Source organism: Ranitomeya imitator, chromosome 3 (genome assembly GCF_032444005.1).
Source record: "Ranitomeya imitator isolate aRanImi1 chromosome 3, aRanImi1.pri, whole genome shotgun sequence".
In the NCBI taxonomy this organism is placed as follows: Eukaryota; Metazoa; Chordata; class Amphibia; order Anura; family Dendrobatidae; genus Ranitomeya; species Ranitomeya imitator.
The window spans coordinates 448,493,297-448,511,025 of NC_091284.1; the positions used below are offsets into that span (position 1 = coordinate 448,493,297).

Below are 17,729 nucleotides of genomic sequence, written 5' to 3' on the forward strand. Positions count from 1 at the left end.
AGTATTTCTTCCAGTTACAGCTCAGTGACTATATACAAGTACAGTATTTCCTCCAGTTACAGCTCAGTAACTATATACAGGTACAGTATTTCTTCTAGTTACAGCTCAGTAACTATATACAGGTACAGCATTTCTTCTAGTTACAGCTCAGTAACTATATACAGGTACAGCATTTCTTCTAGTTACAGCTCAGTAACTATATACAGGTACAGTATTTCCTCCAGTTACAGCTCAGTAACTATATACAGGTACAGCATTTCCTCCAGTTACAGCTCAGTAACTATATACAGGTACAGTATTTCCTCCAGTTACAGCTCAGTAACTATATACAGGTACTGCATTTCTTCTAGTTACAGCTCAGTAACTATATACAGGTACAGCATTTCCTCCAGTTACAGCTCAGTAACTATATACAGGTACAGTATTTCCTCCAGTTACAGCTCAGTGACTATATACAGGTACAGTATTTCCTCCAGTTACAGCTCAGTAACTATATACAGGTACAGTATTTCTTCTAGTTACACCTCAGTAACTATATACAGGTACAGCATTTCCTCCAGTTACAGCTCAGTGACTATATACAGGTACAGCATTTCCTCCAGTTACAGCTCAGTAACTAAATACAGGTACAGTATTTCCTCCAGTTACAGCTCAGTAACTATATACAGGTACAGTATTTCCTCCAGTTACAGCTCAGTGACTATATACAGGTACAGTATTTCCTCCAGTTACAGCTCAGTGACTATATACAGGTACAGTATTTCCTCCAGTTACAGCTCAGTAACTATATACAGGTACAGTATTTCCTCCAGTTACAGCTCAGTAACTATATACAGGTACAGTATTTCCTCCAGTTACAGCTCAGTAACTATATACAGGTACAGTATTTCCTCCAGTTACAGCTCAGTGACTATATACAGGTACAGTATTTCCTCCAGTTACAGCTCAGTGACTATATACAGGTACAGTATTTCTTCTAGTTACAGCTCAGTAACTATATACAGGTACAGCATTTCTTCTAGTTACAGCTCAGTAACTATATACAGGTACAGCATTTCCTCCAGTTACAGCTCAGTGACTATATACAGGTACAGCATTTCCTCCAGTTACAGCTCAGTAACTATATACAGGTACAGTATTTCCTCCAGTTACAGCTCAGTAACTATATACAGGTACAGTATTTCCTCCAGTTACAGCTCAGTGACTATATACAGGTACAGCATTTCCTCCAGTTACAGCTCAGTGACTATATACAGGTACAGCATTTCCTCCAGTTACAGCTCAGTGACTATATACAGGTACAGCATTTCCTCCAGTTACAGCTCAGTAACTAAATACAGGTACAGTATTTCCTCCAGTTACAGCTCAGTAACTATATACAGGTACAGTATTTCCTCCAGTTACAGCTCAGTGACTATATACAGGTACAGTATTTCCTCCAGTTACAGCTCAGTGACTATATACAGGTACAGTATTTCCTCCAGTTACAGCTCAGTAACTATATACAGGTACAGTATTTCCTCCAGTTACAGCTCAGTAACTATATACAGGTACAGTATTTCCTCCAGTTACAGCTCAGTAACTATATACAGGTACAGTATTTCCTCCAGTTACAGCTCAGTGACTATATACAGGTACAGTATTTCCTCCAGTTACAGCTCAGTGACTATATACAGGTACAGTATTTCTTCTAGTTACAGCTCAGTAACTATATACAGGTACAGCATTTCTTCTAGTTACAGCTCAGTAACTATATACAGGTACAGCATTTCCTCCAGTTACAGCTCAGTGACTATATACAGGTACAGCATTTCCTCCAGTTACAGCTCAGTAACTATATACAGGTACAGTATTTCCTCCAGTTACAGCTCAGTAACTATATACAGGTACAGTATTTCCTCCAGTTACAGCTCAGTGACTATATACAGGTACAGCATTTCCTCCAGTTACAGCTCAGTAACTATATACAGGTACAGTATTTCCTCCAGTTACAGCTCAGTAACTATATACAGGTACAGTATTTCTTCTAGTTACAGCTCAGTAACTATATACAGGTACAGTATTTCCTCCAGTTACAGCTCAGTAACTATATACAGGTACAGTATTTCCTCCAGTTACAGCTCAGTAACTATATACAGGTACAGCATTTCCTCCAGTTACAGCTCAGTAACTATATACAGGTACAGTATTTCCTCCAGTTACAGCTCAGTAACTATATACAGGTACAGTATTTCCTCCAGTTACAGCTCAGTAACTATATACAGGTACAGTATTTCTTCTAGTTACAGCTCAGTAACTATATACAGGTACAGTATTTCTTCTAGTTACAGCTCAGTAACTAAATACAGGTACAGTATTTCCTCCAGTTACAGCTCAGTGACTATATACAGGTACAGTATTTCCTCCAGTTACAGCTCAGTAACTATATACAGGTACAGTATTTCTTCTAGTTACAGCTCAGTAACTATATACAGGTACAGCATTTCTTCCAGTTACAGCTCAGTGACTATATACAGGTACAGTATTTCTTCCAGTTACAGCTCAGTGACTATATACAAGTACAGTATTTCCTCCAGTTACAGCTCAGTAACTATATACAGGTACAGTATTTCTTCTAGTTACAGCTCAGTAACTATATACAGGTACAGCATTTCTTCTAGTTACAGCTCAGTAACTATATACAGGTACAGCATTTCTTCTAGTTACAGCTCAGTAACTATATACAGGTACAGTATTTCCTCTAGTTACAGCTCAGTAACTATATACAGGTACAGTATTTCCTCCAGTTACAGCTCAGTAACTATATACAGGTACAGCATTTCCTACAGTTACAGCTCAGTAACTATATACAGGTACAGTATTTCCTCCAGTTACAGCTCAGTAACTATATACAGGTACTGCATTTCTTCTAGTTACAGCTCAGTAACTATATACAGGTACAGCATTTCCTCCAGTTACAGCTCAGTAACTATATACAGGTACAGTATTTCCTCCAGTTACAGCTCAGTGACTATATACAGGTACAGTATTTCCTCCAGTTACAGCTCAGTAACTATATACAGGTACAGTATTTCTTCTAGTTACACCTCAGTAACTATATACAGGTACAGCATTTCCTCCAGTTACAGCTCAGTGACTATATACAGGTACAGCATTTCCTCCAGTTACAGCTCAGTAACTATATACAGGTACAGTATTTCCTCCAGTTACAGCTCAGTAACTATATACAGGTACAGTATTTCCTCCAGTTACAGCTCAGTGACTATATACAGGTACAGTATTTCCTCCAGTTACAGCTCAGTGACTATATACAGGTACAGTATTTCCTCCAGTTACAGCTCAGTAACTATATACAGGTACAGTATTTCCTCCAGTTACAGCTCAGTAACTATATACAGGTACAGTATTTCCTCCAGTTACAGCTCAGTAACTATATACAGGTACAGTATTTCCTCCAGTTACAGCTCAGTGACTATATACAGGTACAGTATTTCCTCCAGTTACAGCTCAGTGACTATATACAGGTACAGTATTTCTTCTAGTTACAGCTCAGTAACTATATACAGGTACAGCATTTCTTCTAGTTACAGCTCAGTAACTATATACAGGTACAGCATTTCCTCCAGTTACAGCTCAGTAACTAAATACAGGTACAGTATTTCCTCCAGTTACAGCTCAGTAACTATATACAGGTACAGTATTTCCTCCAGTTACAGCTCAGTAACTATATACAGGTACAGTATTTCTTCTAGTTACAGCTCAGTAACTATATACAGGTACAGCATTTCTTCTAGTTACAGCTCAGTAACTATATACAGGTACAGTATTTCCTCCAGTTACAGCTCAGTAACTATATACAGGTACAGTATTTCTTCTAGTTACAGCTCAGTAACTATATACAGGTACAGTATTTCTTCTAGTTACAGCTCAGTAACTAAATACAGGTACAGTATTTCCTCCAGTTACAGCTCAGTGACTATATACAGGTACAGTATTTCCTCCAGTTACAGCTCAGTAACTATATACAGGTACAGTATTTCTTCTAGTTACAGCTCAGTAACTATATACAGGTACAGCATTTCTTCTAGTTACAGCTCAGTAATTATATACAGGTACAGCATTTCCTCCAGTTACAGCTCAGTAACTAAATACAGGTACAGTATTTCCTCCAGTTACAGCTCAGTAACTATATACAGGTACAGTATTTCCTCCAGTTACAGCTCAGTAACTATATACAGGTACAGTATTTCTTCTAGTTACAGCTCAGTAACTATATACAGGTACAGCATTTCTTCTAGTTACAGCTCAGTAACTATATACAGGTACAGTATTTCCTCCAGTTACAGCTCAGTAACTATATACAGGTACAGTATTTCTTCTAGTTACAGCTCAGTAACTATATACAGGTACAGTATTTCCTCCAGTTACAGCTCAGTAACTATATACAGGTACAGTATTTCCTCCAGTTACAGCTCAGTAACTATATACAGGTACTGCATTTCTTCTAGTTACAGCTCAGTAACTATATACAGGTACAGTATTTCTTCTAGTTACAGCTCAGTAACTATATACAGGTACAGTATTTCCTCCAGTTACAGCTCAGTAACTATACACAGGTACAGTATTTCCTCCAGTTACAGCTCAGTAACTATATACAGGTACAGTATTTCCTCCAGTTACAGCTCAGTAACTATATACAGGTACAGTATTTCCTCCAGTTACAGCTCAGTAACTATATACAGGTACAGTATTTCTTCTAGTTACAGCTCAGTAACTATATACAGGTACAGCATTTCCTCCAGTTACAGCTCAGTAACTATATACAGGTACAGTATTTCCTCCAGTTACACCTCAGTAACTATATACAGGTACAGTATTTCCTCCAGTTACAGCTCAGTAACTATACACAGGTACAGTATTTCCTCCAGTTACAGCTCAGTAACTATATACAGGTACAGTATTTCCTCCAGTTACAGCTCAGTAACTATATACAGGTACTGCATTTCTTCTAGTTACAGCTCAGTAACTATATACAGGTACAGCATTTCCTCCAGTTACAGCTCAGTAACTATATACAGGTACAGTATTTCCTCCAGTTACAGCTCAGTGACTATATACAGGTACAGTATTTCCTCCAGTTACAGCTCAGTAACTATATACAGGTACAGCATTTCCTCCATTTACAGCTCAGTAACTATATACAGGTACAGTATTTCCTCCAGTTACAGCTCAGTAACTATATACAGGTACAGTATTTCCTCCAGTTACAGCTCAGTAACTACATACAGGTACAGTATTTCCTCCAGTTACAGCTCAGTGACTATATACAGGTACAGCATTTCCTCCAGTTACAGCTCAGTAACTATATACAGGTACAGTATTTCCTCCAGTTACAGCTCAGTGACTATATACAGGTACAGTATTTCCTCCAGTTACAGCTCAGTAACTATATACAGGTACAGTATTTCTTCTAGTTACAGCTCAGTAACTATATACAGGTACAGCATTTCCTCCAGTTACAGCTCAGTAACTATATACAGGTACAGTATTTCCTCCAGTTACACCTCAGTAACTATATACAGGTACAGTATTTCCTCCAGTTACAGCTCAGTAACTATACACAGGTACAGTATTTCCTCCAGTTACAGCTCAGTAACTATATACAGGTACAGTATTTCCTCCAGTTACAGCTCAGTAACTATATACAGGTACTGCATTTCTTCTAGTTACAGCTCAGTAACTATATACAGGTACAGCATTTCCTCCAGTTACAGCTCAGTAACTATATACAGGTACAGTATTTCCTCCAGTTACAGCTCAGTGACTATATACAGGTACAGTATTTCCTCCAGTTACAGCTCAGTAACTATATACAGGTACAGCATTTCCTCCATTTACAGCTCAGTAACTATATACAGGTACAGTATTTCCTCCAGTTACAGCTCAGTAACTATATACAGGTACAGTATTTCCTCCAGTTACAGCTCAGTAACTACATACAGGTACAGTATTTCCTCCAGTTACAGCTCAGTGACTATATACAGGTACAGCATTTCCTCCAGTTACAGCTCAGTAACTATATACAGGTACAGTATTTCCTCCAGTTACAGCTCAGTGACTATATACAGGTACAGCATTTCCTCCAGTTACAGCTTAGTAACTATATACAGGTACTGCATTTCTTCTAGTTACAGCTCAGTAACTATATACAGGTACAGCATTTCCTCCAGTTACAGCTCAGTGACTATATACAGGTACAGTATTTCCTCCAGTTACAGCTCAGTAACTATATACAGGTACAGTATTTCCTCCAGTTACAGCTCAGTAACTATATACAGGTACAGTATTTCCTCCAGTTACAGCTCAGTGACTATATACAGGTACAGCATTTCCTCCAGTTACAGCTCAGTAACTATATACAGGTACAGTATTTCCTCCAGTCACAGCTCAGTAACTATATACAGGTACAGTATTTCTTCTAGTTACAGCTCAGTGACTATATACAGGTACAGTATTTCCTCCAGTTACAGCTCAGTAACTATATACAGGTACAGTATTTCCTCCAGTTACAGCTCAGTAACTATATACAGGTACAGTATTTCCTCCAGTTACAGCTCAGTAACTATATACAGGTACTGCATTTCTTCTAGTTACAGCTCAGTAACTATATACAGGTACAGTATTTCTTCTAGTTACAGCTCAGTAACTATATACAGGTACAGTATTTCCTCCAGTTACAGCTCAGTAACTATACACAGGTACAGTATTTCCTCCAGTTACAGCTCAGTAACTATATACAGGTACTGCATTTCTTCTAGTTACAGCTCAGTGACTATATACAGGTACAGTATTTCCTCCAGTTACAGCTCAGTAACTATATACAGGTACAGTATTTCCTCCAGTTACAGCTCAGTAACTATATACAGGTACAGTATTTCTTCTAGTTACAGCTCAGTAACTATATACAGGTACAGTATTTCCTCCAGTTACAGCTCAGTAACTATATACAGGTACTGCATTTCTTCTAGTTACAGCTCAGTAACTATATACAGGTACAGCATTTCCTCCAGTTACAGCTCAGTAACTATATACAGGTACAGTATTTCCTCCAGTTACAGCTCAGTGACTATATACAGGTACAGTATTTCCTCCAGTTACAGCTCAGTAACTATATACAGGTACAGCATTTCCTCCATTTACAGCTCAGTAACTATATACAGGTACAGTATTTCCTCCAGTTACAGCTCAGTAACTATATACAGGTACAGTATTTCCTCCAGTCACAGCTCAGTAACTATATACAGGTACTGCATTTCTTCTAGTTACAGCTCAGTAACTATATACAGGTACAGTATTTCCTCCAGTTACAGCTCAGTAACTATATACAGGTACAGTATTTCCTCCAGTTACAGCTCAGTAACTACATACAGGTACTGCATTTCTTCTAGTTACAGCTCAGTAACTATATACAGGTACAGCATTTCCTCCAGTTACAGCTCAGTGACTATATACAGGTACAGTATTTCCTCCAGTTACAGCTCAGTAACTATATACAGGTACAGTATTTCCTCCAGTTACAGCTCAGTAACTATATACAGGTACAGTATTTCCTCCAGTTACAGCTCAGTGACTATATACAGGTACAGCATTTCCTCCAGTTACAGCTCAGTAACTATATACAGGTACAGTATTTCCTCCAGTCACAGCTCAGTAACTATATACAGGTACAGTATTTCTTCTAGTTACAGCTCAGTGACTATATACAGGTACAGTATTTCCTCCAGTTACAGCTCAGTAACTATATACAGGTACAGTATTTCCTCCAGTTACAGCTCAGTAACTATATACAGGTACAGTATTTCCTCCAGTTACAGCTCAGTAACTATATACAGGTACTGCATTTCTTCTAGTTACAGCTCAGTAACTATATACAGGTACAGTATTTCTTCTAGTTACAGCTCAGTAACTATATACAGGTACAGTATTTCCTCCAGTTACAGCTCAGTAACTATACACAGGTACAGTATTTCCTCCAGTTACAGCTCAGTAACTATATACAGGTACTGCATTTCTTCTAGTTACAGCTCAGTGACTATATACAGGTACAGTATTTCCTCCAGTTACAGCTCAGTAACTATATACAGGTACAGTATTTCCTCCAGTTACAGCTCAGTAACTATATACAGGTACAGTATTTCTTCTAGTTACAGCTCAGTAACTATACACAGGTACAGTATTTCCTCCAGTTACAGCTCAGTAACTATATACAGGTACAGTATTTCCTCCAGTTACACCTCAGTAACTATATACAGGTACAGTATTTCTTCCAGTTACAGCTCAGTAACTATATACAGGTACAGTATTTCCTCCAGTTACAGCTCAGTAACTATACACAGGTACAGTATTTCCTCCAGTTACAGCTCAGTAACTATATACAGGTACAGTATTTCCTCCAGTTACAGCTCAGTAACTATATACAGGTACAGTATTTCTTCTAGTTACAGCTCAGTGACTATATACAGGTACAGTATTTCCTCCAGTTACAGCTCAGTAACTATATACAGGTACAGTATTTCTTCTAGTTACAGCTCAGTAACTATACACAGGTACAGTATTTCCTCCAGTTACAGCTCAGTAACTATATACAGGTACTGCATTTCCTCCAGTTACAGCTCAGTAACTATATACAGGTACTGCATTTCCTCCAGTTACAGCTCAGTAACTATATACAGGTACAGTATTTTTTCTAGTTACAGCTCAGTAACTATATACAGGTACAGTATTTCCTCCAGTTACAGCTCAGTAACTATATACAGGTACAGTATTTCCTCCAGTTACACCTCAGTAACTATATACAGGTACTGCATTTCCTCCAGTTACAGCTCAGTGACTATATACAGGTACAGTATTTCCTCCAGTTACAGCTCAGTAACTATATACAGGTACAGTATTTCCTCCAGTTACAGCTCAGTAACTATATACAGGTACAGTATTTCTTCTAGTTACAGCTCAGTAACTATACACAGGTACAGTATTTCCTCCAGTTACAGCTCAGTAACTATACACAGGTACAGTATTTCCTCCAGTTACACCTCAGTAACTATATACAGGTACTGCATTTCCTCCAGTTACAGCTCAGTGACTATATACAGGTACAGTATTTCCTCCAGTTACAGCTCAGTAACTATATACAGGTACAGTATTTCCTCCAGTTACAGCTCAGTAACTATATACAGGTACAGTATTTCTTCAAGTTACAGCTCAGTAACTATACACAGGTACAGTATTTCCTCCAGTTACACCTCAGTAACTATATACAGGTACTGCATTTCTTCTAGTTATACCTCAGTAACTATATACAGGTACAGCATTTCCTCCAGTTACACCTCAGTAACTATATACAGGTACAGTATTTCCTCCAGTTACAGCTCAGTAACTATATACAGGTACAGTATTTCTTCTAGTTACAGCTCAGTAACTATACACAGGTACAGTATTTCCTCCAGTTACAGCTCAGTAACTATATACAGGTACAGTATTTCCTCCAGTTACACCTCAGTAACTATATACAGGTTCAGTATTTCCTCCAGTTACAGCTCAGTAACTATATACAGGTACTGCATTTCTTCTAGTTACAGCTCAGTGATTATAGGCAGGTACAGTATTTCCTCAGTTACAGCTCAGTAACTATAGAAAGATAGTCTTTCTCCCAGTCACAGGTCCATAACTATGGGCAGGCACAGTATTTATTCTTGTTACAGCTCAGTAACTATATACAGGTACAGTATTTCCTCCAGTCACAGCTCAGTAACTATATACAGGTACAGTATTTCCTCCAGTCACAGGTCCATAACTATAGACAGGTACAGTATTTCCTCCAGTTACAGCTCAGTAACTATATACAGGTACAGTATTTCCTCCAGTTACAGCTCAGTAACTATATACAGGCAGGGCCGGCGTCAGCACCCGGCACAGCGGGCAAATGCCGGGGCCCTGGGGAGAGGGGGGGGCCCACGGAGAGCAGAGCAGGAGATAATGTGCTCTCTCCTACCACAAAGTCACTGCTGGCTGCGTTCTCTTAACCCCTATGTGCCAGCTCTGACACAAGCATCTTCTCACTCAGTCAGTGCAGCCAGGCAGGCACACATAGGGTTTAACAGAAGGCAGCCAGTGTGACATTGTGGGCGGAGAGAGCACGTTCTCTGCTCTCCCCCCTGGCTGGCTGCGGTCAGTCCTACCAGTGCCTGAGTGCAAAGGTATCTTGCAGTTGTGGCTCAGTCTGCTGCTGTCTGTCTCCGCTGCCTAAAAATGTGGGTGATGTCTGGAGGAGCAGCTGGTGGGGTGCAGCCTGTAGCCGCCCAGCTCACCCAGAATACATGCATGCTGCACCAAACCTGCACCAGTGGGGTAGGAAGAAGCTTAACCCCTTCCCATCTGTATGAAGGTTATTGCTGAACCTTAAAGATAACAATCCGACCCACATAAATGGGGTTAACCAGATGCCAGGAGGGAGGGGAGCTGCTGCCATGGATAAATCTGAGCTGTGGGCTGTAGGTTGGGGCCCCGTGGCCCCAGGCTGGTGACTGGAGGGACTCTGCCCAGTGCTGGCATGTGGGTGATTTCTGCTCCGGAGTCTCAGCTTCTCTCCTCCAGGTCACACTGTGCAGGCACAGCAACATTGGTTGTGTCTGTCCAGGTCCCAGCAGCTGCCACTGCTCCCACCACGGACATGGCATCACTTAACCCTTCCCCTGCAGCCACCGGCAACAAATCCACATTATTCCTTGATTAAATCAGGTTCCAACCCAATAGAGGAGCAGACATTTCCTGCTGCCATTAGGGTCCGGGAGGGGGTGACATTGGCTGCCCTGCTACTCTGTAGTGGGGGGTGACAAGTGTAACATGGGGTAACGATGACGGAGAAATGCACAGGATAATAGTGAGCGCGACAGAGGGCAGTGTATGGTATGGAGCAGTCAGGGGGTGGGCTGCAGGATCCCCCCATACTGTACATGACTGCTCGGGACAGGGAGGCGTTTAATGAGCTTCTAATGACAGGGCACTAATTGGGTCATTAGGGTTTGTGGAAAGGATTCAGCATCACGTCCCTCATTAATGCCCGGGCCGCCTGTTACTTTGTAGCACAGATCTGTTGGGGCCGCAAAACCAAACAACGTTGTTTATGTAGAAAAGTCTTTGTTTCATAGAAAAACTCAAAACATAAAAGCACCTCTCCTGTATATATACACTGCACAGCACCTTTCCTCCTGTATATATACACTGCACAGCACTTCTCCTGTATATATACACTGCACAGCACCTTTCCTCCTGTATATATACACTGCAGAATCTACAATAGCTGTCACTCATGTAAGAAGTGAAATCTGGCATTGTACTATACATTTCTCTGCCGTATCTGTGCATCATAAATCAGGGTATGTGTTAAAGGGGGGGCCCACTGAGACTCTTTCACCCGGGGCCCTCGAAAACCTGGAGCCGGCCCTGTATACAGGTACAGTATTTCCTCCAGTTACAGCTCAGTAACTATATACAGGTACAGTATTTCCTCCAGTTACAGCTCAGTAACTATTGAAAGATAGTCTTTCTCCCAGTCACAGGTCCATAACTATATACAGGTACAGTATTTCCTCCAGTTACACCTCAGTAACTATGGACAGGCACAGTATTTCTTCCAGTTACAGCTCAGTAACTATAGACAGGTACAGTATTTCCTCCAGTTACAGCTCAGTAACTATATACAGGTACAGCAATTTACACAGTTACAGCTCAGTAATTAATACTGGTACAATATTTCTTCCCGTTACAGCTCAGTAACTATAGATGGATAGAACATTTCCCCTATGTTAAAGCTCATTTGCATGTTTCCTGCAATAGTCTCTAGTCGTACAGTTTTCTTTAGAGAAACAGAATAAAAAGTGAAAGGCATTTTTTAGCCATATGTACCAGTAGCATGGTTTTTAAACCAACCACATTGATATTGATTAACGTTTTCTCCAGGTTAGACCACCAATATCTGATCGAGGAGGGTCTGACACTTTTCAGCCCCACTGGTCAACTCTTGTCACCTATGGCTGCTGCTAAAACTAAACAGTGTATAGAGGAGAACACCACTGCTTTGTCACATTCTTTTTTGGCTGCTGCCAGGTACTGCAGATCATCACCTATTCAAATAATCATCAATCATCTATTATGCAAAATCATTAGAATAAAGATCATTGTTCTACCCTACAGATCAGGATTTAACTTGCTGTCATCTACTGTCATATTACCTTACTGTGAAGTGTTCTACTGTTGAATTTGGTTGAAGATAAAGCAAGACACTAAGGATCTCTCCAGGACGTAGTGGCCGATCTGGAAGTCTGATAAAGATATTTGTATCCAAATGCTGTTCTTGTGTCTGCTCGACTTGTACGGGTTGGTATAGGCTTACACTACCAATCCTTAAAAGTGGATGTTGAGTTGGGCCTTCAGCTCCTCTACGGGTATTTATATCGTTTTGGCAGCTTCCAGTATAATCTGGTGTATGTAAAGTGTAAAAAAGTTCTATTTGTTGGCTTTCTCCATTGAGGTCTGCTCCATCAGGGGATGATTTCCGTCTCCCTATAGGTGCGGCTGTCCATCCAAACCAACTCTGAGGCAGTTCAGCTTGAACAAGACACGTGGCAAGACTTCCCCGTAGTCGACATGAAGTCTTGCGCTCTCGCGTCTCCTGAAAAACGTGAAGCCGAACACAGGGAAGACGTTCTGTCACTCCAAAATCATCCCAATCTCGTCCAGCTACATAAAAGAGCACCTGTACAAATGGCTGGGTAGCAGGAACCTTTGTACGAATAATGTAAGCTCTAATTTTCCAGTTTACGGTCAATCGATCAGGAACTTCTAGTATACTTGAAGGCTGAAGCAGTTCTTTTGGCAAAACTTGTCCAGAAGCAAAAGGTCCCAATGTGACATTCAACACTGGCAATTCCTTTGTTTGAAAAACCACAAAGGGCTCTGACCGTTGCAGCAGAGGCATACTTGAATTCCATGTGGGAAGTGGGCCTTCTTCTCGTAAAAAGAAGGCAAGGCGGGTATTGGACAGGCGATAAATCACTGGTAGTATGGCAGATGGAGGAGGCGGGAGGGCGGTAGGATGGATCGTAGGGAGGACTTTACAAGATGCTGAAAAAGAAAAATGAACAGTTAGGAAATGGCATAAAGATACTTGAAAAAAGACATTGCATGGCATGGATCTGTATTCTGGAAATACGGCATAAGTAATAACTACTTGAATTTTTAATTTATTATGAACTAAATATAGGATAGCTGCAAACAAGATTGCAATAGGATTTTTGCCTCTATACACTGTAGCCATGTACGGAGTAGGTTGCGGATTTCAATGCAGAGACATATACATATTTTTTAGCTTTCTTATATTAAAGAACTTGTCTGGTTAAAACAATTTGTAGCCTACAAGAGAGGTGAGATCTTGCTGAAAGTTGGAGGTCCAACTGCTGTGGCCTGCACTGATTACCGTTACAAGTAGGCACAACAAGTCAGATGTCTAATCATTGCTCCATTCATTCTCTATGATGCCGTGGGAACAAGCCAAATGCAGTGCTTTTGCAACCGCCTAGGGAAGAATGGAATAGTGGTCAAGCATCTTCCCTAGCTTTCCAATATAAAGAGAATAAAAGTGACCAATTCTGACAATTAACGCGGGTCCCAGTAGTTGTACTCCTACCAATTAATAAGTTATCACATATCCTATCGATAGATGATTACTTGTTTTAACCAGACAATTATATAAATTCTCAAAGAAACATACAGCTAGATGCAGATAGTCTAGTTGTAGATACAGGCCATCAAACTGATACACAGATAGCGTAGGTATATGTAATATTAAGAGCAAAAGGCAACTGTTTATTTTGTGATTGCACTGTATTACAGAGATGAAGAAAAAAACAAAAAAAATAAGGCAAGCTGAGAAAATCATTGAAGCATCTATTCAAACAGCTAGAAATGTTCAGAGATGCGGTCACTCGGTGCTCAGTGCACTGATGGTCCTGAATTCTAGCAAGGGGGGATGTCCACAGCATGCAGAGCGGCCAAGGGAGGAGCACTGTGCCTGCGCACCTAGTAGGGGTTAGAGAGGAAGATTTGGCTACTTAGTATTCACACCCAGACTCTTTGCTGAATGCAGTCTCACTACGCATCCAGAACTTGGCCGGAGCTCATCAGGGAGATGGGTGTTTGCCAGACTTATGGAGGACAGAGATGATTTCTTAACCCACTTAGGAAACGAGCAGACCAAACTCTTATCTACATGTTTAGTCATTAATGACATTTTTACGCAGATGTTCTTAAACTACGGGATTAAAACCAAAAGCTCAGTCACCCTGATTCAGTTTACATATCAAAATATCAGAGACAGCTGCTTCTGTCATCACAAGTAACGTCACCGTTAAATGCAGAATACGCAAATTGCCTAACGCGACTATATAATATGGCATGGATCCAAACTACTGCAGTGTATCTGTGTTCTCATCCCCACCATGACAAACTCATAGGGGTCTAGGAAGCTGAGATACAGGACGTTAGCAGGATTCACAAAACAAAATGCTTATGGTGACAAAATATTACTCTGCAAATGACTAAGAAAAGAGTTATTGGCTCCTTATCTGGGGTAATAAAATCCACCGGACAGCATTAGGGTTTGTGCGCACAATGTCGTTTATAGACGGGATTACTCACCTGAAAAAGTGCTAAAAAAAGACAAAAAGAATGAACATATGAGGTGCAAAGTCAAAAGATTTACTGTGTACATGTTCCGTCATTTTTCACTTCTTTTAAGCCATGAAGTGGCTAAATGAAGTGATCTGGCCATTTTTTAGGTATGCCGGGGTCTAAAAGTGCGCATATACCTAACTTAAAAAACTGAAATTTTCTGTTTTGGGTGGAGTCAAACATCCTTTTATGTAGATATTCTATATGTATGGATTTAAAGGGAACATGTCACCAGAAACTAACCTGCCCTGTGCCCGCACCTAGCCGAACACTTCAGAGAGAAAATGAAATGTAGTCTCCCTGACAGCGTCCTTGTTTCAGTCATGGGGGTGGTGCCGACACTGCTTCAGTCACTGCTCTGAGTATACAGAGTGGTATACTCAGTCCCCGGCCCTGACTGACACTGGCTCGGTATTAGGTCCTTGACTGTAAGTGGGAAACTGCGGGGAGAAAATGAAATGTATTCTCACTGACAGCGTCCCTGTTTCAGTCACGGGGGTGGTGCCGGCACTGCTTCAGTCACTGCTCTGAGTATACAGAGTGGTATACTCAGTCCTTGGCCCTGACTGACACTGGCTCGGTATTAGGGCCTTGACTGTAAGTGGGACACTGCGGGGAGAAAATAAAGGTATTCTCCCTGACAGCGTCCCTGTTTCAGTCACGGGGGTGGTGCCGGCACTGCTTCAGTCACTGCTCTGAGTATACAGAGTGGTATACTCAGTCCTTGGCCCTGACTGACACTGGCTCGGTATTAGGTCCTTGACTGTAAGTGGGAAACTGCGGGGAAAAAATGAAATGTATTCTCACTGACAGCGTCCCTGTTTCAGTCATGGAGGTGGTGCCGGCACTGCTTCAGTCACTGCTCTGAGTATACAAAGTGGTATACTCAGTCCCGGGCCCTGAATGACACTGGCTCCGTGTTAGGGCCTTGACTGTAAGTGGGACACTGCGGGGAGAAAATACATTCATTTTCTCCCCGTAGTGTTCGGTTATGTATGGGTACAGGGCAGGTTAGTAACACTATTAACCTGGAGGTTAACTCCATAGCTGTAGGTTAATAGCATTTTTTTTTCTGGTGACAGGTTCCCTTTATCTATGGTGTAAAGACTGCATTATAGCTTTGGGATGCCTAGATTCAGTATTTTATTTTCCACTAACAAGCATACTGCAATTCAAGGGAAAAAAATCTATGTGGCAAATGGAGGTACAACAAGACCATAAAAAGCACCATGTTTTGTACATGAGGCCTTTGGGTTTTTTTGCTGCATTTTCTTGGGCAAGATAAAAGATGCTTTTTACAACAGCAGCAAAAGCTATAAGATTTCAGAAATCTCATGCGCATGCCTGTTTTTTTTCCTGGTGGAGTTGGAAAACTGCTGCGATTTTGAAAACTGCAGCATGTCAAATCTTTCAGTGTTGTTGCAGTTTTTTTTACCCATAGAAAGCAATGAGTAACTGCAGGGAGGCAACAAAAACACTGCTTTCAGTTTTACAGTATTTTTGGTGACAAAAAAACGGATGAAAAATTCATTTTTAGGATTTTGTTGCCGTGTTAAAGTATACAATGCCCTACCTATTCAGTGCCCTACCAGTGCCTTAAATAAACAATGCCTTATCAATTCAATGTGGACGAAAGGAGGGGTTGATCCAGCTTCCAGAAATGTTTTGCCAAAAAATGTTTTATTTGATGGGAGCAGGTGCAAAAAATATGTATAGCAGCAACGCGTTTCATATGCACATGGCGTTTTTTGTTAGCTCTGCTGCTATGCTATTTATTAATTTTTTTACACATTTTTTGCACCTTCTCCCATCAAATAAAACATTTTTTGGCAAAAAAAATCATGAAGCTGGATCAATTTCTCCTTTGGTCCACATGTGATTGCATCTTGTCCTATGGATCTCGTGCCTCCAACTGCCTAGGGCATGGGTGAGCTGGTATTTCTTTATCTACTATCAATTCAATGCCCTGCCAGTGTGTTAAGTAAATGTTTTATGGTTTCGTATAAGATTTGCATTGGTGGTTTAATACCTTGCATTGTTTGAGCTTTCAATGTGGAAGCAATGCTGAACTTTGGGATCCTGAAAACACTGTAAAAATGTTGCAAGAAAATCGACAAAAAAAGACAGCAAAACCTTTATTTTGGCTACAGTTTTAATACTACACATTTTATACTGCAGACGTCAGATTTTGGCTGCAGAAAAAAGAGCAAAAAAAGAATGTGTGGGCATAGCCTGAGGCTGTTTATATTTAAGCCTGGATCCTAACTGTCTTACCTTTACCCTGGTATGGAAAAATGCTGCAAACTAAGAAAGTAGTGTTAGTTGCTTATTTTTATCAATGAACAAAAATGCAAAGTGAATGAATAAAAGAAACAATCCTAAACAACTCAATTTTGGGTGTGACCAATCCTCTTGTCACTTTATGTAATTTTAGACAGACTTATTATGTTGGGCTGCATGGGCTATAACATTACTTCAAGTCTGTAATTGCGTCATTAATATGGTCTTCTTTACTCTCAAGATAATTCTTAATTAGTGATGAGGGAGTGTGCTCGTTACTCGGGTTTTCCAAGCATGCTCGGGTGATCTCTGAGTATTTTGGGCATGCTCGGAGATTATGTTTGAGTCCGCCGCAGCTGCATGATTTGCAGCTGCTAGAGAGCCTGAATATATGTGGGGATCTCCTAACAAACAGGGAACCCCAACATGTATTCAGGCTGCCTAGCAGCCGCAAATCATGCAGCTGCGGGGACACAAACATAGTCTCCGAGCACGCCCGAGCATGCTCGGAAATCTCGAGTACCGAGTAGACTCGCTCATCACTTTTCTTAATGGCTTAATCGGCTGTGTATACAGTATATAGTACATCTGCATGTATATACACACATAGTTTATCTCTCTCTCTCTACTGTATATATATCTTTTTTATTAATTTCTTAAAT

General features: G+C 40.6%; 1 protein-coding gene across 1 annotated transcript in view; it reads right to left on the reverse strand.

The window, feature by feature from the left end:
• TMEM132E (transmembrane protein 132E) overlaps positions 1 to 17,729 on the reverse strand; it is a 751,655-nt gene that overhangs the window by 252,116 nt on the left and 481,810 nt on the right. The window contains exon 3 of the mRNA XM_069757391.1: positions 12,291 to 13,182. Within this exon, the coding sequence (XP_069613492.1) occupies positions 12,291 to 13,182 (892 nt within the window). The remainder of the gene's footprint in view (positions 1 to 12,290; positions 13,183 to 17,729) is intronic.